The sequence below is a fragment of the Esox lucius genome, chromosome 20 (assembly GCF_011004845.1).
Source record: "Esox lucius isolate fEsoLuc1 chromosome 20, fEsoLuc1.pri, whole genome shotgun sequence".
Taxonomy (NCBI): Eukaryota; Metazoa; Chordata; class Actinopteri; order Esociformes; family Esocidae; genus Esox; species Esox lucius.
In genome coordinates, this window is record NC_047588.1 from 39,925,981 (window position 1) to 39,948,139 (window position 22,159).

General features: G+C 39.5%; 2 protein-coding genes across 6 annotated transcripts; one reads left to right on the forward strand and one right to left on the reverse strand.

Moving 5' to 3' along the window:
* Nucleotides 1-326: 326 nt before the first annotated feature.
* On the forward strand, nucleotides 327-22,037 carry LOC114829779 (trace amine-associated receptor 13c-like). Of its 5 annotated transcripts, none has more exons than XM_034289181.1 (4): nucleotides 327-1,281; nucleotides 1,447-1,621; nucleotides 20,294-20,348; nucleotides 20,772-22,037. In XM_034289181.1, the coding sequence occupies exon 4, from the start codon at nucleotides 20,889-20,891 to the stop codon at nucleotides 21,843-21,845; it is 957 nt and encodes a 318-aa protein (XP_034145072.1). In that variant the 5' UTR covers nucleotides 327-1,281; nucleotides 1,447-1,621; nucleotides 20,294-20,348; nucleotides 20,772-20,888; the 3' UTR covers nucleotides 21,846-22,037. The 5 variants fall into 5 exon arrangements, 4 of the variants coding, with proteins under 4 accessions (XP_034145072.1, XP_034145071.1, XP_034145074.1 ...); XM_034289180.1 differs by having other exon boundaries at nucleotides 1,459-1,621; XR_003777628.2 differs by having other exon boundaries at nucleotides 327-1,621; nucleotides 21,063-22,037.
* LOC105008625 (E3 ubiquitin-protein ligase TRIM7) lies at nucleotides 4,042-10,819 on the reverse strand. Its single transcript, XM_010867963.3, has 11 exons — nucleotides 10,714-10,819; nucleotides 10,411-10,520; nucleotides 10,059-10,106; nucleotides 9,856-9,945; nucleotides 9,155-9,271; nucleotides 8,796-8,921; nucleotides 8,545-8,682; nucleotides 6,605-6,665; nucleotides 6,480-6,506; nucleotides 6,344-6,370; nucleotides 4,042-6,150 (listed from the first exon to the last, which is right to left on the reverse strand). The coding sequence occupies exons 1-11, from the start codon at nucleotides 10,718-10,720 to the stop codon at nucleotides 5,618-5,620; spliced, it is 1,284 nt and encodes a 427-aa protein (XP_010866265.1). The 5' UTR covers nucleotides 10,721-10,819; the 3' UTR covers nucleotides 4,042-5,617.
* Nucleotides 22,038-22,159: the final 122 nt, after the last annotated feature.

The window sequence follows — 22,159 nt, forward strand, 5'->3', positions numbered from 1 at the left end:
ATACTGCACTAACAACATTTTTGGACACACCCGTTCACTGGAACGTTTGACTGTTACTGTATATGTCTGTGTTTGACAAAATGTCCTTATGATTTGAATGGCAACGCTGAGGCCTAACCGGGTTAGAGCTCCATGACAAGTTAAATGTGGAGAAAACCTTCTCACGTTCGCTGTGTACTAACTACAGTATATGTCCTGATATTAGGATCATAATGTCCGCTTATAGGTTTCAGGTTGAAACACGCAAATCTTGAGCATACTGTACTGTCACATTTTATTTATCAAATTTTCATCACCAATGTTACCTCACAGTGAGGGTAGCCTTTTAAGGGGTAGTGTTGTGACTGTGTTCTGCTGCTATCCACACGCTGGGAGAGTCAAATCAATGGTGCTCCACTGCACACTCAAGACAGCTCCAAAAATGTTTTAAACATATGTGTGATTGCCATGTTTATCATCACTTATTCAAAGTCTGAGTGTAATATACATCAAGCTTGACATGGACACTAGAACATGAAACCTTTTGCCTCCTATCCTAGCATTCAAATAAAGTCCCACACTACTGTAGCTCTCGGGATTAGAAAAGACTACTTCTAGATAGACTGCATAGACTGTACAATCCTAAACAGCTGCTGCCTGTCTAGGACCTCTATAGGCTGGGGCTTGTTGTTCTGTCTACAGTTACACTGTTTTCCTTGACATTTTTTCCAAACAGGGAGCAGGTTACCAGAAATGTAAAACCACTTGACTATAATTAGCCTGGTCAAGGGATGCCCTATATCCTCACAGTGCTGAAGTAATATATGTATAGCCTTAGTTGGGTTTATATTCTGTTGTTCACTCATCGCACCTCACAGATTTTTGTTTGTGTGTTAGCTACTGTGCTGGGGCGCTTATTACCAAACTCTCAAAAGAAAAGGACTCAGAGTAAAACATTGTAATCGTTCGCTTTGTTTCTTTTTCCTTTTTGCCTGTCTTTTATGCACTCGTTATACTTGCACCACCACAGCCAGGACACCTCTCACATGTCCTCCTTTAATTAGACAAGGAGAGCGGACTTCTCATAGTATGAATCCGAGATCTTGTCATGGATGTTGTTAAAGACACTGCCATAGAGAGTGATAGAGGCCTCCACGTACCTGAGTGTAATGAATGGCAGACGGAGTCGATGTGAACCGAAGTACAGAGCGCAGACAATTTAAATAAATGGCGAAGCAGAGGCACCAAACAAGGGGGAGGCAGAAAGTCTAAGCAAAGCAGGCAAAAAGGTCACAAATCCAAGTAAGTCAAAACAAGTTAGAGATAATGCTTGGTATGCAGTGGAACTGGCAATATTCGCAGGGATAGAGGGAACAGAAGGAATATATATATATATGAAAAGTAATGAGGAGCAGGTGGCAAGTGAAACAAATGTTCAAAAATCTGGTGATGGTGATCTGGGACGAGGGCTGCTTTCAGGAGACAGATGGTGAGTATTGGAGGTGGATCTGGGATGAGGGCTGCGTTCAGGAGACAGAGGGTGAATATTGGAGGTGGATCTGGGACGAGGGCTGCGTTCAGGAGACAGAGGGTGAATATTGGAGGTGGATCTGGGACGAGGGCTGCGTTCAGGAGACAGAGGGTGAGTATTGGAGGTGGATCTGACACTGAGAGTCTATACGATGTCTGATTCGTGTGATATTTGTTGATGACAGTTTGTGGTGGAACGTGTGGGATATTCATGCACTTCAGAATACTATTGCAAGCTACTCACTATTGCACTATTATCTCTACTGACGTATTAGAGAACCCCAGTTCATCCAATAAGCCATATGAGAGCAGTGCTTTATCATTCAGTCACAGGTAAATGCAAGTGTTCGGCCCGGCATTTCCAAACACTCAACCTGTGGTTAATATTTTCCACTCTGACTATTCTGATCTATTGTTTGTACGTGACAGAGAATGCAGGTATGTCTCTGTTGGACACAGATATTAAGAGGTCGGGGCGTGGATCAGAAAACTGTCAATCTCTCATTTTCACATAGAGTTCATCAGGCTGTTGGTTGTGGCCAGTGGAAGGTCGTCCCACTAGTATTCAAGGTTCATGGATATTGACGGGAACTGGAAAATGCTGATGTTGACCCTAAACCATCCTCATCACAAAAAACTAAAACTATAGGACACAGAAAGCATTTAATCATAAAGTATATCTTAGCTATTGGCCACATGTTCCACATGAAATTAATACATAAAACAATCCTTTAAAATTTTGATCTTTTATACGACATATACAGTTAAGTGCGGAAATATTTGGACACTGACACAATTTTCATAATTTTGTCTCTTTACGCCACCACAGTGTATATGAAATGAAACATCCGAGATGCAATTAAAGTGCAGACCTTCAGCTTTAAATCAAGGGGGTGAACAAAAATATTGTATATGAAACGTCTGAGCAGACAATATATCCCTATACACTTCAGAATTCATCCGGCTGCTTCTGTCTTCTGTCACAACATCAATAAAACACTAATGACCCAGTGCCACTGGAAGCCATATATGTCCATGCCATCACACTGCCTCCATCATGTTTTACAGATGATGTGGTATGCTTTGGATCATGAGCCGTTCCAAGCCTTCACCACTCTTTTCTCTTCCAATCATTCTGGTACAGGTTGATAGTTTCATCTCTCCAAAGAATGCTGTTCCAGAACTGATCTGGCTTTTTTTTAGAAGTTTTTAGGCAAAATCTGGCCTTTCTATTCTTGAGGTTTATGAATGGTTTGCACCTTGTGGTGAACCCTATTCGCTCTCGTGAAGTCTTCTCGTTATGTTAGACTTGGATAATGATACGCCTACCTCCTGGAGAGTGTTCTTTACTTGACTGCATGTTGTGGGTTCAGAGCAAGCGTGCCGCACAAGCCCTGAAAAGTGAAGCCAAAACGTCTCGATCGCCCCCTGGTGAGTGGTCCCAGTATAGGTCATAAACCCCGCCCTCCCCATGTTATTCAATGGGACGCGAGACCAACTAAACAATTAAATTACCCTTCAATTATCTTTTTTCCGAAGCTGGTTTCTGTCATTTACTGTAGTTTGTATCACGCTAATGTAAATTCAACAGTTTGTTTTTAAAATAAGTTGGTTTTTAGTTAGTTATTTAATGCTCTAAAAACGGTGGTGTGACGTCGTGATTCACAGCTTTGATTGACAGCTATCTGAGCCAAGGAGCCACTGAAGCGCCATCCTCCTTCGGAGGACTGAGGAGATTGGAGCTTTACATTTAATCTCTAAATTTCTATAATTGATATAATTTCACACGGACATAATGGGTTGTTCTGCAGTACATTGTGCTAACCGATCTGGCATTTCCAATCGATCTTTGAATTTTTTTCGGTAAGTTAAATTTATAAGCTATTTAATTAGTAAATAAATGTAATGGGCTAGCTAACGTTAGCTAAAAGACAACAAGCCTCGTTAATAGCCATGTTAATAGCTAGCAGGGGATTGTTAGCTAGAAGTTACCAATTATTTTTGTATTAGGCCTATTCTAAATTAAGGTTAAACATGATGTAAGTTAGGCTATAACATATCGTCTAGGTTTAACAAGCAAAGGTTGTACTGTACTTGGACTTGCGATTGATTACGGTATGCGCATTCTGCGAGGGAGAGTGAGGGCGGGGCACAGGGGAGGGGCCGTTGATTTCGCGGCTTTACGGCTTTACTTCCTGCTCGCTACTGCGCATAACTACTGCGCAGAACTGGTCCCAAGATCGCTATCTGCGCAGACGCAAGTCCAAGATGTCAGCGCCGTATCGGGACACTGGCGGCTTCAGTTTTCACCAATGGAAAAGAGCGAAAGGGCGTCGTCCATTTTATATACAGTCTATGGTTCAGAGCAACAGCTTCCAAATGCCAAATTCCACATCTAGAATCAACTCTAAACCTTTTACTATAAATATAACTACGAAAATAGATGATATAACCAAAATTGTGTCAGTATCCAATTATTTCCTATGACCTAACTGTATGTCTGTGTGTATGTATGTTATTTGTAGCAACAAATAAAACACATCAATTTAATGAGCCTCCTTTCAACTTACATTTTATATTGTCCCCCCCCCCCCCCAAATACAAGTGCAGTTACATAAAGTCCAATTAGTCTTTACAAATAGAATATATACATGTACAGTACAGTCATTACAATTTGCAGTAGTTCCCCACTCACAGAAGTATACTGCCCTCCTCTGGACACATCAAATAAGTACAGCTTGTCCTCGGTTTCAGGTATATGTCTAAGAAATTATAATAACAATGATACCTATGCAACTTCATTTAAGTGTTTCCTTCATTACAAGAAAGTACAGAAAAGTAGTTAAAATTAAAATGAGGGATATAAATGTTTCCTTTTATTTGTATTTTCAAGAGATCATGTTTTTCAAAGCTCCCCTGAACTAGATTTTTGCTTGAATCTTATAACGAATAATAGTGAAACTGTGAGAGACGTGAAAGCATTATCTTCTCAGTTCTCTGGCTGGATTGGTTGTTATCATGAACGTTTTATGATCTTATAACATCTAAAAAATGAGGAAGTTGCCATTTCCACGTAAACCACCAACCTGTTGCACAATACTCAAAGAATGTCAGAAGTGTCACTGGCACTGCGGACAGGGTGGGAAAGAGTTCGAGGAAAAAACTATTGATGGAAAATGTATTTAGCAGCAGATACAGAGGAAGAGGAAGTAGCTAGGAATGATTGGAAGGATGTCAGGTCATTCTGAAGTTTTGATTAATTTCTGCTTAGCTGTCCAAAGCCATCTTCTTTGAGCTTGCAGTAAGTCATTTAGCGAAGAAGCAGGAGGAGATGTCCAAGTCAGCCAAGAGGAAAGAGGTTAATTAGGGTCTTAGGACTTGGAAAGCAAGGAGAGTAGGGTGACAGAGTCAGACTCGTGAGACAGAAGGGAGCAGGATTTAGGAGATGAGGAAGATGAAATGATGGAGAAGGATGGAGCAGTTGTGGGGAGAGAACAAGAGATGTGCCTGAATGTGTGGAGGAGAGAAAGAGATGTTCATGGTTAATCCATGTCTGTGTCAGGAGCAGAAAGCCAAGAGCCTGGATGGCAGCACAGACCGTGATGAAGTAAGAAATGTTGACCGCGGATTGACAGTTCCAAACAGTGCCAGAAAGCCGGTATTACAAAAGGGATTTTTATAACACAAGACAAGGTTGTATTAAAGTTAGGTAATAAAGACCAAAGTTAATAACCTTCCTTCAATAACTCAGTAGAACTGTCTGTTTTGGCAAAAAAATAAACGGTTGCTAGATAAGATTTGATAACGATGAAGCCCACAGTACTCCAGGAATTAGACACTTTGTCATATATATATAGACCCATGTTTGCCTTTATAAATTGTGTCCAATCAATTGAATGTATAAGATATGGACTAATCAAGTTCTAGAGACATTATAAATGTTATCAGAGACAGAATGCCTGAGCTCAATTTGGATTCTCATGCCAAAGTGTCTGAATACTCAAAAATGTCTCATGTGCATAGGTTTTTGGGAAACTACACAGAAGGTGACACCTTGAGTTTCCTGCAACAGTGTTTGGCAGTTTGACTTTTGATTACAGTTATCTGCTTACAGGATAATCAACTCTCTGTCTGTCTCAGTAGTATGAAACAGGGGGAAGATCTTTTCAGATTGATTCAAGTCAACATCAAAAGTGTAAATATGGAGTCTTTTCTCTGCATCATAGAAGGAGACCTGTCCCTCCTCTAAATCCAGATACACTCCTACCTTGGAGGGGACACACTGGGTCAGTTTAGTGACTGGTGTGGTTACAGCCATGAGCTCCCCAAGCTGTAGACGCAGAGTCCAGTAACCCGTTTGTGTGTTTAAATTAGTAAAACCATGTCGGGGTGCTGACTCTCTAACTACCCCTATCCTCCACTCAGACTTCCCTTTGACCCCCACCTCCCAGTAATGTTTCCCTGAATCAAAACCCTCAGTCCCCAGTACACACCACCATGCATTGTACATTTTGGAAGTCATTTCACACTGGTCCAAAGGATTGGAGACACTCTCAATGATTTTGGCCATTTTCACTCTTTTCCTGTCTGTGGACAATTCAAGACATGCGTTGGCAGTATCTTTATCCAGAGTGATCTCAACTGCAAGGACATTAAGCAATTGCATTAAGGTCAAATTATGTTAAAAGGGTATAAGTATCAGTAGAAACATTGTTACTTATGTCAATAATTATTATTTTTGCATAGAATAGCATCCTATACCAGAATGCTAAAACTAGTCTTTGCATATAATATATCTTTTTAGAATATTTGTTCCTTGCATTCTCATACGAACCTGAAGCTTTCAAAATCCATTTCCAAACTACAACGAAACAGAAAATATATTTCAGATGATGTTAGTAAGCGCTACAAATAATTAAAGTTAACAAAACTTTAACAAAGTAAACAAAACAAAAGTTACATTCACATACCAAAGTCGGGAATTTCAGTCAGGGCCACTACGATAAAAAAATAAAAAATGAAATGTATTACGTCACTGAACTGAATACAATATGTGCTAAGTTCATTAATAAGCAGACAGTGGTAACAAACTTACCGCGTTTCTTAAACCTTGATAAACCTTGTTTATTTCTGAACCACTGCATTACAATGGAACCCTGTAAAAACAGCAGCTGTTAATGCTATATTTAAGCAATACAGCACAAAAGGGTGTGGAACCTGTCCAATAAACAGTATCTCACAAAGGTGAGTACATCCCTCACATTTTTGTGAATATTTGATTATATCTTTTCATGTGACCACACTGAAGAAATGTCACTTTGCTACAATGTAAAGTCGTTGGTGTACAGCTTGTATAACAGTGTACATTTGCTGTCTGCTCAAAATAACTCAACACACAGGCATTAATGTCGAAACTGCTGGCAACAAAAGTGAGTACACCCCTAGGTGAAAATGTCCAGATTGTGCCCAATTAGCCATTTTCCCTCCCCAGTGTCATGTGACTCGTTAGTGTTACAAAGTCTCTGGTGTGAATGGGGAGCAGGTGTGTTAAATGTGGTGTTATCGCTCTCACACTCCCTCATACTGATCACTGGAGGTTCAACATGGCACCTCATGGCAAATAACTCTGAGGATCCGGAAAAAAATTGCTGCTCTTCATAAAGATGGATTAGGGTTTAAGAAGATTGCCAAGACCATGAAACTGAACTGCAGCATGGTGGCCAAGACCATACAATGGTTTAACAGGGCAGATTCCACTCAGAACAGGCCTCTCCATGGTCGACCAAAGAAATTGAGTGCACATGCTCAGCGTCATATCCAGAGGTTGTCTTTGGGAAATAGATGTATGAGTGCTGCCAGCATTGCTGCAGAGGTTGAAGGGGTGGGGGTTCAGCCTGTCAGTGCTCAGACCATATGCCACACACTGCATCAAATTGGTCTGCATGGCTGTCATCCCAGAAGGAAGCCTCTTCTAAAGATGATGCACAAAAAAGCCTGCAAACAGTTTGCCGAAGACAAGCAGACTAAGGACATGTATTACTGGAACCAAGTCCTGTGTTCTGTGGTGGAGGAGGAGTACAAAGACAAGTGTGTCTTGCCTACAGTCAAGCATGATGGTGGGACTGTCATGGTCTGGGGCTGCATGAGTGCTGCCTGCACTGGGGAGCTACAGTTCATTGAGGGAACCACGAATGCCAACATGTACTGTGACATACTGAAGCAGAGCATGATCCCCTCCCTTCGGAGACTGGGCCGCAGGGCAGTATTCCAACATGATAATGACCCCAAACACACCTCCAAGATGACCACTGCCTTGCTAAAGAAGCTGAGAGTAAAGGTGATGGATTGGCCAAGCATGTCTCCAGATCTAAACCCTATTGAACATATGTGTGGCATCCTCAAACGGAAGGCGGAGGAGCACAAAGTCTCTAACATCCACCAGCTAAGTGATCTCGTCATGGAGGAGTGGAAGAGGACTCCCGTAGCAACCTGTGAAGCTCTTGTGACCTCCATGCCCAAGAGGGTTAAGGCAGTGTTGGAAAAGGATGGTGGCCACACAAAATATTGACACTTTGGGCCCAATTTGGACATCTTCACTTAGGGGTGTACTCACTTTTGTTGCCAGCAGTTTAGACATTAATTGCTGTGTCTTGTGTTATTTTGAGGGGACAGCAAATGTACACTGTTATTCAAGCTGTACACTCACTACTTTACGTTGTAGCAAAATGTCATTTCTTCAGTGTCACATGAAAATATATAATCAATATTTGCAAAAATGTGAGGGGTGTACTCCAATATAAAAAATAAATAAATCTGAATGACAGCGTTCATCCATTCCGTATACCACATACGACAGAAAATACACAAATGTTTTACTGTTTTCAGGCATTCCATGTTGCATATTACATCACACATTTACAATGTTATCCATGGTCCTCAGCCTTAATTGGTCCTTCTTAAATAAATTGAATACAGTATAGAATATAATAAAGACCATCACTTAACACTGAGTATGATTCTGTGTTCATATCTAACCTTGTCTGACTGTTCCTGTAACATAGTCCAGACAAGGAAGTCCATGACAGGGAGCATGCTGGGAAGTTTCCCTCTCTTCCACTGCCTCTCCAGATCCTGTAGGACTGAACAAACATCCTCTCCTGGACACACTGAGTCCTGCAGAGGATTATAGACATAGTGTGATGATACTGTAGGATGGTTTTCTAGCATTAGATACCATTTTAATGCCACAAATGTAAAGTTATCTTTTAGTTTTACTGTCCACTCACCTGTTCCAAGTCCTTGAGCTTCCAGGCCCAGTCAGACAGGACCTTTCTGGCCTCTTTCAATTTCTGTTCCCTGTCTGGTACGTTCTGATCCAGTGGATCTTTACTTGTGATTTCCGCAGCGAGTACCTAGAAAACAACAAGACCGGGGGTTTATCACAATCTTCTTTCTGTGTACCTTTCTAAATAATAACTAACATTACTCTGAGCAACTTGCATTCAGCACATGTCATTAAACTTCTTGTATTGCAGTTGTTGAGAAAATTCCATATGAACTTTGAACATATGAGCTTGCTCACCTGGATACAGCTTAAGTTTAGACTGTGTTAGGACAAAAAAGAAAATGATTTCAGTAAATGCACCTGTACTGTCTGTGATGATTGTTTCAGTTGTCCAGCCCACTGCAGTATAAACTCTTGACGGTCCTCTTGACAAGATTCATAACAATTTGCTTCATCCAGGAAGGCTTTTTTGCTGATCTGTAAGGAAAGACACACAGGACAACTGGTTATGATTCTTGGACACTGCAAGTGATCCAATGTCAAATGAACACTGGTCTTGTTCACACTGGCAGTTTGAAATGACTCACAACATTTTTACCCCATATCTGATACCAATCAGGTATTTCATATGTCAGGGCAAATTAATTGGATAGAAATCTGCTATATAACTATGTAATTTGTGTGTAAATAGTGTTTCTTCAGTCAGTATCTATGTATGATGTTGTTGCGGAGTCTCATGTCTATGAAAACTACCATGGAACGCAGAACATGGTGAATAGAAGAATGATGATGTCAACATATATACTTAAAAAAATCCCCAGGACCAAATTATATAAATCCAACAGCCATGCTTCTGTCACTAACACATTCACCTGTCACTGAAAGTCACTGAACTCTGGGTAATATTCCAATGCAGTGTCACCCAAACAGCGGTTTTTAACACTAGGTCTGGTGTATTGAATCCAATTTGAACCCCCTCTGTGTTCATTTAAGACGGTTTCCACTTGGTGTGCATTTAAGATATGGTCACGTACATCCATTTTACCACATATACGACTTACCTTGACTACTCTGTTCAGTTCACCAGAAAGTTCTCTGATTATTGATTTGGACTCATCATATGTGAAATCATCCTTTACTTTCTCAGTTCCCTGTAGAAAGAAGATCAGGGATTTTGTGTGCTGAATAGATTCTGACATCGTCTACTCCCAGTATGATACTGATGTGAAAAGTCATTGTCCTAGATGTGTTTGATTCTCCTTACCAACAACTTTAACACTTTACTCATGAGGCGATCTCTCGTCTTCATTAACTATTTAAAAAATAACAGGGAAGTTAGAATTACTGAACATTGGCTGGTCGATTCTGCAGAGTGAAATTGAAAGTTGCATGACTTGACAGACAATCTGCAAAACTGGTTCTGACAAGAGTTGTTTACCAGAAACTACAGCTCACAATGACTGGTTGAAGACAATGCATACCTCTAAAGACATGCCTAATCTTGAGACAGACTACACCCTTGAAAGGAGTTCCATGAAAAAACATATGCATGCAATAAAATTTTCTGAGCAATTTCTGTCTAAACGTTAAATTCTTTGGACTGTTTTTAAAATTACCTTATGTAGACCCATCACTGGTTTGTTGAAAGGTTGTGAGGAAGTGGTTCTGGGAGTTTTCTCTTTTTTGACAGTACTTTCAATGCTTCCATAACTGCATCCATCTCTGTCTGAAACAATACATGAACAATGAGATGTAAGTCAGGCGTAGGACAAAGGTATTTAGTACGAATAACATAAAACTGCCATTGCCATTCTTTGTCAGTTCACTTGAAGAAGCAATTAAATAAGCAATAACACTTTTGAAAGCTAATGTTCCAGCGATAATTGTTGTTGTCAGTGATATGTACAATTTAAACTTACCAGCCATCTTTATTTAAAATTATTCTTCAAAACCCAGAGAGAGTATCACATTAAGTCCTTTGTTGTAAACCACCATGATGAGAATGCTCTGCAGTGGTTGTTTTGGAGAACTTTTCAACTTTTAGCTCCACCCACCACCACTAAATGTAATAGCAGGTGGGTGCGTAGCACTGTGTGTCAGGGTGTCAACAGTAGCATTAACGCCCGGGTTAACAGTAGCATTTCTGCAGAGCCACATTTCAACAGTTGCCCGGAGGTTCTTGGACATGAAAGTTTGAAGCCATTGAAACTGAAAAGACATTTGCAAACCAACCATCCGTTTTTTCTGCCGAAAGAAGGCAGGAGCTACATGCTATTAAAATAATAGACTCCATTAAATCACATCCCAGGCTGTTCTGCGCCCTCTGCCAAGAGATGGGCTTGGAACATGAAGCCCTGCTGTTCCATTCAGAGATCATGTGGCTTTCGCGGGGGAAAGTTCTCACCCGCCTGTTTGAGCTGCGTGATGAAGTGCACATTTTCCTGAGAGAGTCTGGGTCCCAACTGTCAGAACATCTGACAGATCCCAAATAGTTTCTGTGTGGTAAATTATGTGTATTCAACACAAAATACAAATATAGTCCTATTGTCATTGTCTGATAAAATGTATGCATTCACCAAAGAGTTGGAGAGATTGGCTGTGCAAGCTAGAGGCAGCAATGTCCTAGGATGGTCTCCAAAATGCCATTTTGACAGTAGAACCCAGGATGCAGCTGTTTTGCTCCAAAAAGCAGGCTCTTATTAAATGAGTAAGTTGCTCAGACAAAACTACAGCAATTACTAAACATGCCAGAGATAACAGGTCATTAATATGTAAAAGGCCTAGTTGATAAGGGTTATTTTATTAGTTATCGTAACCTGATCTACTGAACATGTCTACATTTGTGTCACGTAGTTTGAGGCCTTATGTTATGTGTCATGATCTACTGAACATGTCTATATTTGTGTCTCGTAGTTTGAGGCCTTATGTTATGTGTCATGATCTACTGAACATGTCTATATTTGTGTCTCGTAGTTTGAGGCCTTATGTTATGTGTCATGATCTACTGAACATGTCTATATTTGTGTCTCGTAGTTTGAGGCCTTATTGTTATGTGTCATGATCTACTGAACATGTCTATATTTGTGTCTCGTAGTTTTGAGGCCTTATGTTATGTGTCATGATCTACTGAAACATGTCTATATTTGTGTCTCGTAGTTTGAGGCCTTATGTTATGTGTCATGATCTACTGAACATGTCTATATTTGTGTCTCGTAGTTTGAGGCCTTATGTTATGTGTCATGATCTACTGAACATGTCTATATTTGTGTCTCGTAGTTTGAGGCCTTATGTTATGTGTCATGATCTACTGAACATGTCTATATTTGTGTCTCGTAGTTTGAGGCCTTATGTTATGTGTCATGATCTACTGAACATGTCTATATTTGTGTCTCGTAGTTTGAGGCCTTATGTTATGTGTCATGATCTACTGAACATGTCTATATTTGTGTCACGTAGTTTGAGGCCTTATGTTATGTGTCATGATCTACTGAACATGTCTACATTTGTGTCATGTAGTTTGAGGCCTTATGTTATGTGTCATGATCTACTGAACATGTCTATATTTGTGTCTCGTAGTTTGAGGCCTTATGTTATGTGTCATGATCTACTGAACATGTCTATATTTGTGTCTCGTAGTTTGAGGCCTTATGTTATGTGTCATGATCTACTGAACATGTCTATATTTGTGTCTCGTAGTTTGAGGCCTTATGTTATGTGTCATGATCTACTGAACATGTCTATATTTGTGTCTCGTAGTTTGAGGCCTTATGTTATGTGTCATGATCTACTGAACATGTCTATATTTGTGTCTCGTAGTTTGAGGCCTTATGTTATGTGTCATGATCTACTGAACATGTCTATATTCGTGTCTCGTAGTTTGAGGCCTTATGTTATGTGTCATGATCTACTGAACATGTCTATATTTGTGTCTCGTAGTTTGAGGCCTTATGTTATGTGTCATGATCTACTGAACATGTCTATATTTGTGTCACGTAGTTTGAGGCCTTATGTTATGTGTCATGATCTACTGAACATGTCTATATTTGTGTCTCGTAGTTTGAAGCCTTATGTTATGTGTCATGATCTACTGAACATGTCTATATTTGTGTCTCGTAGTTTGAGGCCTTATGTTATGTGTGTATGCGTGTGCAGTGGTTGCAATATTTGAAACATTTGTTTTTGGGGGTCGCGACTGAAAATATTTAGGAACCCCTGCCATAGGATAAAAAAGCTATCCCCTAGCTGAACAAAAAGCAGACAGACTGAAAGAAAGATTAATACAATATTGAGAAGTTTAAGTAAACTGATAGAACATTTTTTATCAGAGGCTAATCCTAAAATTGACGTGAGGCAGACTCTAGTCTATGACAATGCCTGACATACAAACTAACAGGCAAATTGAGTAACACATTCACTGACAGACACGTTACACATAACTACTATCAAATACATTTTTATGAAATGTTCATTACACCAGGTTTAATACATTTTCTAGGACCTCTTCAGATAAATGTAATGAGGCACTCAATTAATGTACAGTGCATATCAAGTCTTCTCCTTGGGACTTTTCCCCATTTTATTGTGTAACAATATAACATCAGAAGAGTCCATAATGTAATGAATAAAATCTTCAAATTGTTCCTAATCATATTCCCTTTTCTCTGACACACCTAATTTAACTGGTGTGCAACTAATTGTCTTTAGAAGTCACGTGATTAGTTGGAGGGAGTCCATTCGTTTGCATTCAAGGTGTTTCACATGGTTACAGGTTAAATACACCTGGCTCTGTGAGGCAAGAAAGTTGGGAAGCGCAACGTTGTAGCAGAAACTATTGTACATCATGAATAATCTGTAAGCTGTTATGGAAATTCTTGAACTGATGTATACTTAGTCCTATACATGTATAAATGGGTTACTAGTTATAGGTACTGAGTCCCCATGTTTAAATAAGAAAATCAATGTAGGAAAGGGGGATCTGGTATTTGTTTATGGTCATCATTGGATGGTCTCAGAAGATCATTGGGTTATCCATTAATTGTCTATCAGTTTAAACCATCAGTTTATCTGTTCGTTGTCCAGATTGATAACTGGCAGTTACCAGGCTCTATGTGCTACCAATTCAAGCCTTTGTTTAAGGTGGTGGAACTGGATTTGGACCTGTTTTAGATTCATTCCAAATAGTTAATTACTGTGATGTCCGTAGCTGCCCCCGTTTGGCCCCACATGTCTAGAATGTCCAAATACATCTATAATCTGGAGTTGGGTTCAGATAGCAGGACAATGTGTGCTCCTTTCTCTGTAAGTAGGTGTGCAGCTATGAGAAAGAAATTAAGTATGATGGTAGTAAGAAAAATAAAATATATTTTTTGAAACCATGCTACAAGCCCAATACAGTGGAGTAGCTGTGTCAAATTCACCCATTTGTAAGTGGCACCTCTGTCACTGGTTCATATTGTAACAATTAACACAGAAGAGTGCAAGGCATGCTTTAGATGAACAAATATATAAAAGAAAATTAAGGATTTAAAAAACACAACCAAACTTAATCAATCAATCAAATATAACTTAATAAAACCTTTTCACATCTGCAGTCACAAAGCACTTTTACAGTGCTTTTACAGATGCCCAGCCTGAAAACCCAAAGAGCCAGCAACAATCGCGTTGATGCACTGTGGACAGGGAAAACTCCCTAGTAGAGTTGAAAGTTAGGAAGAAAGCTAGAGAGGAACTAGGCTCTAAGGGGTGGCCATTCCTCCCTTGACTATGCCTACACAGCTCTTACTAGGGAATTGAACAATAAGCGACAAAGACTGGGTAGAACATAGATGTAGATGAGGGGTGGGCAAACAATCAAGCCTGCAGGACAAATTCTGCCCCTGAGGCAATTCCATCAGTCGATAATAAAATAGTGCTGAGGAGTAAAACATAACTCACCAGCCCATTCTTATTATTCAAATTATTTAGACTTTATATTGGACTTACTGTTTAAATGTTTTAATTATTGCCCTTTTCTGGCAGATCATTTATGACTAACAAATTACAATTGTTGCCTTTCATTTAATTTAAAAATCCTGATATGGCCCCTGAGCTAAGAAGTTTGCCCTCCCATGGGTTAGACATACACTCAGCATTAGTGCAATGGAAACCAGGTGTACAGTGGATATGAAAAGGTCTGTTCTCATTCTCCACTAAGTTCTCCTTCTCCACTATAAATCCTTGTTGATATGAGGAATCCATTTTCTGAATTTTCACAGTCTCCTCCCGTTTTGAACTTAGGAGGACATGTCCTGGCCCACACCTGTGGAGTACCTGGCTTGAAAGACCCGTTGCTGTCCCTGTCCAAAGTCCTCCTGGTTGTGTTGCAGATCAAGACAATACCTGACGATTTCAGCTGCCACTGTGCTGACACCTCCCCCTCCCCTGTGTTTTCCCTGTCCGTGTCCATCTGGTCATGCTTCCGACCTGGACTAAATTTAAATAGACTCTGGACTCACATGCATTTATTAATTGTTGCAATTGTACTCTTAATATGTTCACCCGGCACAGCCAGAAGAGGACTGGTCACCCCTTTGAGGCTGAGCCCTCTCTAGGTTTCTTCCTAAATTCAACACAAGTGTTGTTTGCTCCTTGGAGTTTATGGCCAGATTTTTTGTAAAATCACTTTGTGACAACTGCTGATGTACAAAAAGACAAGCGCCACAGAACCTAACTGAGTTATAACCACTTCAATTTGCATACATTGCACTACAATCTGTATCTTACTCCTTAGAACAAAATTGAATCTTCTGTCATGCAGTACTCTCCATTTGTCATGTGCTTTCATTGGAATGTTAACATGTTACAGGTGCTAATCAAGGGTCTGAATACAAGAGCAAAAGGTCATGCCTTAATTGATTTACCCTATGGTCCCAGGAAGAACAGATCGGAATGTGTCCCTAGTTGATAAGGGGGACTATTCTTCTGGCAATAATTCATACTGCACTCTCCTGGCCATAATTCATTCTGCACTCTCCTGGCCATAATTCAGACAGCCTTATCCTGGCCATAATTCATACTGCACTCTCCTGGCCATAATTCATACAGCCTTATCCTGGCCATAATTCATACTGCACTCTTCTGGCCATGATTCATACTGCTCTCTCCTGGTCATTATTGAAATTGCACTCTCCTGGCCATAACTCATATTGCACTCTTCTATCCATAATTCATACTATCCACTCCTGGCCATGATTCATACTATCTGTAACTGTCAATGACATGTTTTTTGTTGAGATGTGTATTTGCTTTATGTTATAAATTAATGTAAATTTGAGTTCATTTAATTTAAAAAACAATTGTGATATACAGAAGTCAATATTCATAATTTATGTATAAAGTTAAGGGGTTCTTTAAGTAAGGATTACATTGATAACGAGGTGTCAAATGACCCGGTTCAGTTTAGAGCGGATCTGCGTCATTTTGGGTCAGAAGAACTAAAATGAATGCAGAGAAACGACAGGTAGTCTGTCAAAGAAATTCTTAATCTGCATGGTTTGAGAGGCAAACACGGTAATTTAACTTTATAAATATCTGATAATGTGTATAATGTTGTTTTATATTGCTTTACGTCCACGATGTGATGGGCTATTCATGATGTTGATGGGATTCGTTGTATTTCTGTTACAACATTTGCCTGCATAACATTAGATATTGACACGAGAGACGCAAAATGCATATTTTGAATATATGTTTTTTATTTCTTGTAGTTTTCACGGTGTCTACAGTGTCTATTCTAAAGAGAGAGAGTGAATAAACAACAAAAGACATCTGTATGAAGCGTGGCCTTTATTCTGTCAGACCAGTGCAGTTAAACTATCCTCTCCTGGTCATGATTCATACTATCCTCTCCTGGTCATAATTCATACTATCCTCTCCTGGTCATGATTCATACTATCCTCTCCTGGCCATAATTCATACTATCCTCTCCAGGCCATGATTCATACTATCCTCTCCTGGCCATAATTCATACTATCCTCTCCTGGCCATGATTCATACTATCCTCTCCTGGCCATAATTCATACTATCCTCTCCTGGCCATAATTCATACTATCCTCTCCAGGCCATGATTCATACTATCCTCTCCTGGCCATAATTCATACTATCCTCTCAAGGCCATGATTCATACTATCCTCTCCTGGCCATGATTCATACTATCCTCTCCTGGTCATGATTCATACTATCCTCTCCAGGCCATGATTCATACTATCCTCTCCTGGCCATGATTCATACTATCCTCTCCTGGCCATGATTCATACTATCCTCTCCTGGTCATGATTCATACTATCTTCTCCTGGCCATGATTCATACTGCTCCTGAGGAGTTCCAGTGGTCTAAGTCGTTGTCTCTTGTGCCCCAGTTCTGCTGTGGTGTGTTCAAATCCAGTCCACAAAGGGTTCAGTGAAAACTTTCCTTGGTCCTTTACCCTCTTTCTCCATCCACTATATCAGAAAAATGTCTGCTTGAATGCATTCCTTCAATTAATGTAGTCTGGTATTAAATCAAGGCCGTAATTACAATATATTTTGGTGGTGACACACCCCCCCCAATATTCAGATATGCTCAAAATGCCCCCCCCCCCCTTCCACTGTATATGACCAACTATAACACAATGTGTTTACGATGGGAATGGCAACGCTGGATTCAGAACAGCCATAACGGGGGTAGAGCCGTAATAAGGTGGAGAATGACTTCTGACGCTCGCAGCGTACTTGAATTCACATTTTAACCTATATGTCCTAATATTAGGATTGTCGTGTCAGCTTTTAGGTTTCAGGTAAAAACAAATCCTGAGTATACCGTACGGTCACATTTTATTTCTCAAAACTGAACTTTTGCATGTTTAATTTTATCGCACATGCGTTTCTTTTTCATAATATGTTTTTTTTGTGTTTGAGTCTGTGTTTTGTATCTGTGAGTGAGAGAGAAGGGATGGGAGGGAGAGAGAGGGGATTCACATCTGGTCACAGCTTCACACCGTACGAATGACTGCCCGTATGCTTGTACTTGCACTGGTTAAATCTGTGACTTGTACTGGTCTTACAGTACATCGTGGTGGTGCAGTCTGGCACCTCCTGCCCCCCGGGCCAATGATCCCTCCGGGCTTGATAATAGCCCAGAGTCTTTGTCCGCTTCCAACCGCCCCGGTTACCTTGTCGAAACTGTCCACTCCTTCCTTGGTGTGTGTTTGTGTGCTTCTAACCTTAACCCCGTTAACCAAACCTTTATAGGTACATTTCTGTACCTGCTCTGGGTTAGTAAAGACTACTTCTACATAGACTGTACAATCCTAAACAACTGCTGCCTGTCTAGGCCCTCTGTAGGCTGGGGCTTGTTGTTCTGTCTACAGTTACACTGTTTTCCTTGAGATTATTTCCAAACAGGGAGCAGGTTACCAGAAATGTAAAACCACTTGACTATAATTAGCCTGGTCAGGGGATGCCCTATTTCCTCACAGTGCTGAAGTAATGTATGTATAGCCTTAGTTGGGTTTATATTCTGTTGTTCACTCATCGCACCTCACAGATTACTGTTTGTGTGTTAGCTAATGTGCTGGTGCGCTTATTACCAAACTCTCAAAAGAAAAGAACTCACAGTAAAACATTCAATAGTTCGCTTTGTTTCTATTTCCTTTTTGCCCCTCTTTTATGCGCTTGTTATACTCACACCATCACAGCCTGGACCCCTCTGTCATGCCCTCCTTTAAGGAGACAAGGAGAACTATGGAGTTAGATACCTGCCAAAACTTTAAGTGTATGTATTGTTGGGATCGTAAGAAAATACATTCGTAAATTAGTATTATTGTAAAAAAGGCAGAAGTAAAACGTGAATTGTAAGCACGAAATTAGATCTGTTAACGTACAAACACCCTTTTACGACTTTTCACAAGTTAAATTCTTACTTTACATCTCAATTTATTTGTTTACAAATCGTTTTTCTACTATTTTCAGTAGTCTGGCATCTGCAAAGATATCACCCAAACATACCTCTTCAAAACTGTAAAGCTAGCAACAATAAGTTGGACTTACAGTAAGTGCATACATTTTAAAAGAGCTAGGTGGAACAGCCCGACATCTTAGTACTAAGTGAATTCTAATCAATTAAATAGTTATTGGCAAAGGTCAGTAATGGAAAGAAGACCATACAGATAATAGTAATAAACATACAAAAAAGATTTACAACAGACAACAAACATGGTGGCAGTGGAACTTTCAGGTACTCTATGAAACTGAAACTCTATGAGTTTTCAGATGGTTTTTGAAGGCAGGATGAAACTCTATTGGGAAGCTGGTACCACCATTGAGGTGGTACCAATCATAATGATTGTTAAAACATAATCATATGAGATATGAGGTAAGGCAAGGGGAACAGAATTAGGGTGAGGGTGGGAATACATCTGTACAGGTTGTGATTAATGTCTGTTGTATCGTTCACGGTCAGGGATAGGCAGGACACAAGGTGCAGAGCTGAGGGGAATCGTTCCTTTTATTTGTGAGAGACAAAACCAACAAAAGGAGAGGTACAACACGAACTGAGGCGCATAACACAAACAATGAACCACAAAACCAAAAGGACATCAGAGGCAACGTGGGGCAACTGCCTCTAATTGGGGGACAATCAAAAGTGGAGAGCAGAGATGGGCCCTGGTATGTAGAGATACCCCACGTTGACTGGCAATAAAAGAAAATTTTTAGACCCATTCACAATGGATCTGAAGAAAAACAGATCCGTTCCAGAAAAGTACCTTAGAAAAAAAAAAGAAACAGACTCATACCCGTCTGGATCTGAAAGATCCATTCAGTACCGACAGTAGAAACAGAAAAAAGGCTGAAAATGGTGCAGCAGCCAGCCAGCACCACCAATAACATTTAATAAAATATATAAATAATAAATAATATTGGCAAAATGAGTTAACTGTGTTGAACAACAGCCTACAGTACACACCGTGTTATTCATTTATATTTATTCCGATGCATAAAACAATATCTGCTAGTGTATATTTGGGGTTAAACGCTTAGCAGTCCTGACTGCATGCATTGCATAATATAGGTATACATATAACAATTCATATACAGTATGCAAGTCTATGAATACATACTTCTATTTTATTTTAAATGAGAAGTGTGTGCCTGTAGAGATAGATATCCTGTCTCTATAGGTACATAGATATAAATGAGGCCTTCTCTGCAAGCTTGCTGATATGCTGGTGGCATGTTCCCAGTCTGTAACCACACTTATCATTTAGCCAATCCTTGTCCAATACAGGGACAATAGGCTATATGACATAGGCCAACAGTAAGAGGCTAGAATTTGTTCATTTATAATTTTGATACTTTATTAAAGAATCATTACAGTGTTAGATTAATGGTCTAACTCAAAGACATTGTTCCTCGTCTTATATTAATCAGTCTAATAAGTCTGATTAATATGGCGCCTTTGTCCTGCCTCACATCTCCCCTCTAGTCCAGTAATGACGACTACTCCCAGAATCCTCTGCTCAGCGTGGAGCCCCTCACAGGTCTGTCCCTGGGTTGATATGTGTATCCTTGTATGTCTCTCTGTGGCTATTTGCCATATATTTGTTTCTACTAACATCTGAAAGGGTTTCCATTATTTTGTTCCATACTTGTCTAATCATAGCAACTACCAACAGGCACAGGTGAATAGCGCCTATGAAGTATTTTATTTTAATACACCACTCAGAGGTTTATGTTTAATTTAGTATGGCGCTTAGTAGTGAATTTGATGTGTTTGTATTTTCGGTTCCATTATCATGGTTGGATTGGGAACATTTACATTCTCTCATCTCTAAATGAAGGTAAGGCCTAAGGAAAGGTTAGTTGGACACAGCACCATCTAATCCTGTTAAGCACTACAAAATGTTTCATTATGTGTGTGTGTGTGTATGTGTGTGTGTGTGTGTGTGTGTGTGTGTGTGCAGAGACACTGAGAGGGGATAAAAAGAGTGGCAAAGATCAGAGTTACTCAGAAGGCTGACCTGACAGGGTCACACACAGGACCAAGCAGGAGGACCTCAGCATTTTACCCTTTATTACAAATGGAGGAACATGAAGATGACCAATACTGTTTTCAAGACAAAAATTCTACTTGCAGAAAGATTTCAATATCAACATCTATTTGCATAACTCTGTACATCTTCTTTTTATTGATTTCAGGTGTTACAGTATTTTTGAACCTACTAGTGATAATCTCCATCTCTCATTTCAAGCAGCTCCAGACTCCAACCAACCTGCTCATCCTCTCTCTGGCTGTGTCAGATCTCCTGGTGGGACTCATTGTGATACCAGCAATGACTGTAGCAATAATGCAACCATGCTGGGTACTTGGGAGATATTTCTGTGTGTTGCTTCTCTATACAAATTGTTTGTGTTGTTCTTCATCTGTTGGCAATTTGATCTTGATTTCTGTTGACCGTTATGTTGCTGTGTGTGATCCTTTAATGTACTGCATGAAAATAACAATAGCAAGAATTAAGTTTTGTATCTTCATTACTTGGTGTTGTTGTATCATATATGATGCTGTTCTTGTAAATATCTTTGTAAATGTTCAGGTACCCATTAGGTGTTTTAATGAATGTATTTTCATTGAAGGACATTTCTGGGTTAATGTCATTGACTTTGTAATTACAATGGGTATCCCATGTTCTATTATTATAACACTTTATTTAAAAATATTTGTAGTAGCCAGATCACAGGCCAGGAAGGTATTTTCCAAAAGTATTTCCACTGTATCTGGTGTTAGAACTGTACAGGCAAGTAAACCTGAAAGAAAGGCATCAAAAACTCTAGGTATTGTTGTTTTCAACTATTTAATATGTTGGAATCCAATTACTTTTTTTGTGTCAATGATTTTTTCAAGCCAAAGCTTAACATCAATTGTCTTAACCTTTCTGCCATTTGTTAATTCCTTTATAAATCCAATAATTTATGCTTTCTTTTACAAATGGTTCATAGTGACAGCTAAACATATTTTAAGTCATAAACTAAGTTGTTAATATTTCCTGTGTTTTTATTCCTTAATCCGACAGACATTAATTTGAAATAGTTATGTTGTACTGTATTGTCTTTGTAATGGCATCTTGTTTCAATAATCTGTCAAACAGTTTCTTAGTTACGTGTTACCATAGATACAAGACTGATACAAGATGTTTTGAAACAGAATGATTTCACTTGACTGAAATTACATTAAAAAAGTGTAGAAGCTTGAATATATAAAATACATTGTGGTCCTATGTTGCTCATCTGTGTTATTTACTCATGAATGGTCTTATCGTAAAAGCACCATTTGAGGACGTTGTGAATAATTTTA

Coding starts and splice junctions, on each gene's coding strand:
- LOC105008625 (XM_010867963.3), bottom strand. Junction 9,946..10,058: donor GTAAAGTGTTAAAGTTGTTG/GTAAGGAGAATC, acceptor TTCTTTCTACAG/GGAACTGAGAAAGTAAAGGA. Junction 9,272..9,855: donor AACTGAACAGAGTAGTCAAG/GTAAGTCGTATA, acceptor CTTTCCTTACAG/ATCAGCAAAAAAGCCTTCCT.
- LOC114829779 (XM_034289181.1), top strand. CDS start 20,889: ATGGAGGAACATGAAGATGACCAATACTGTTTTCAAGACAAAAATTCT.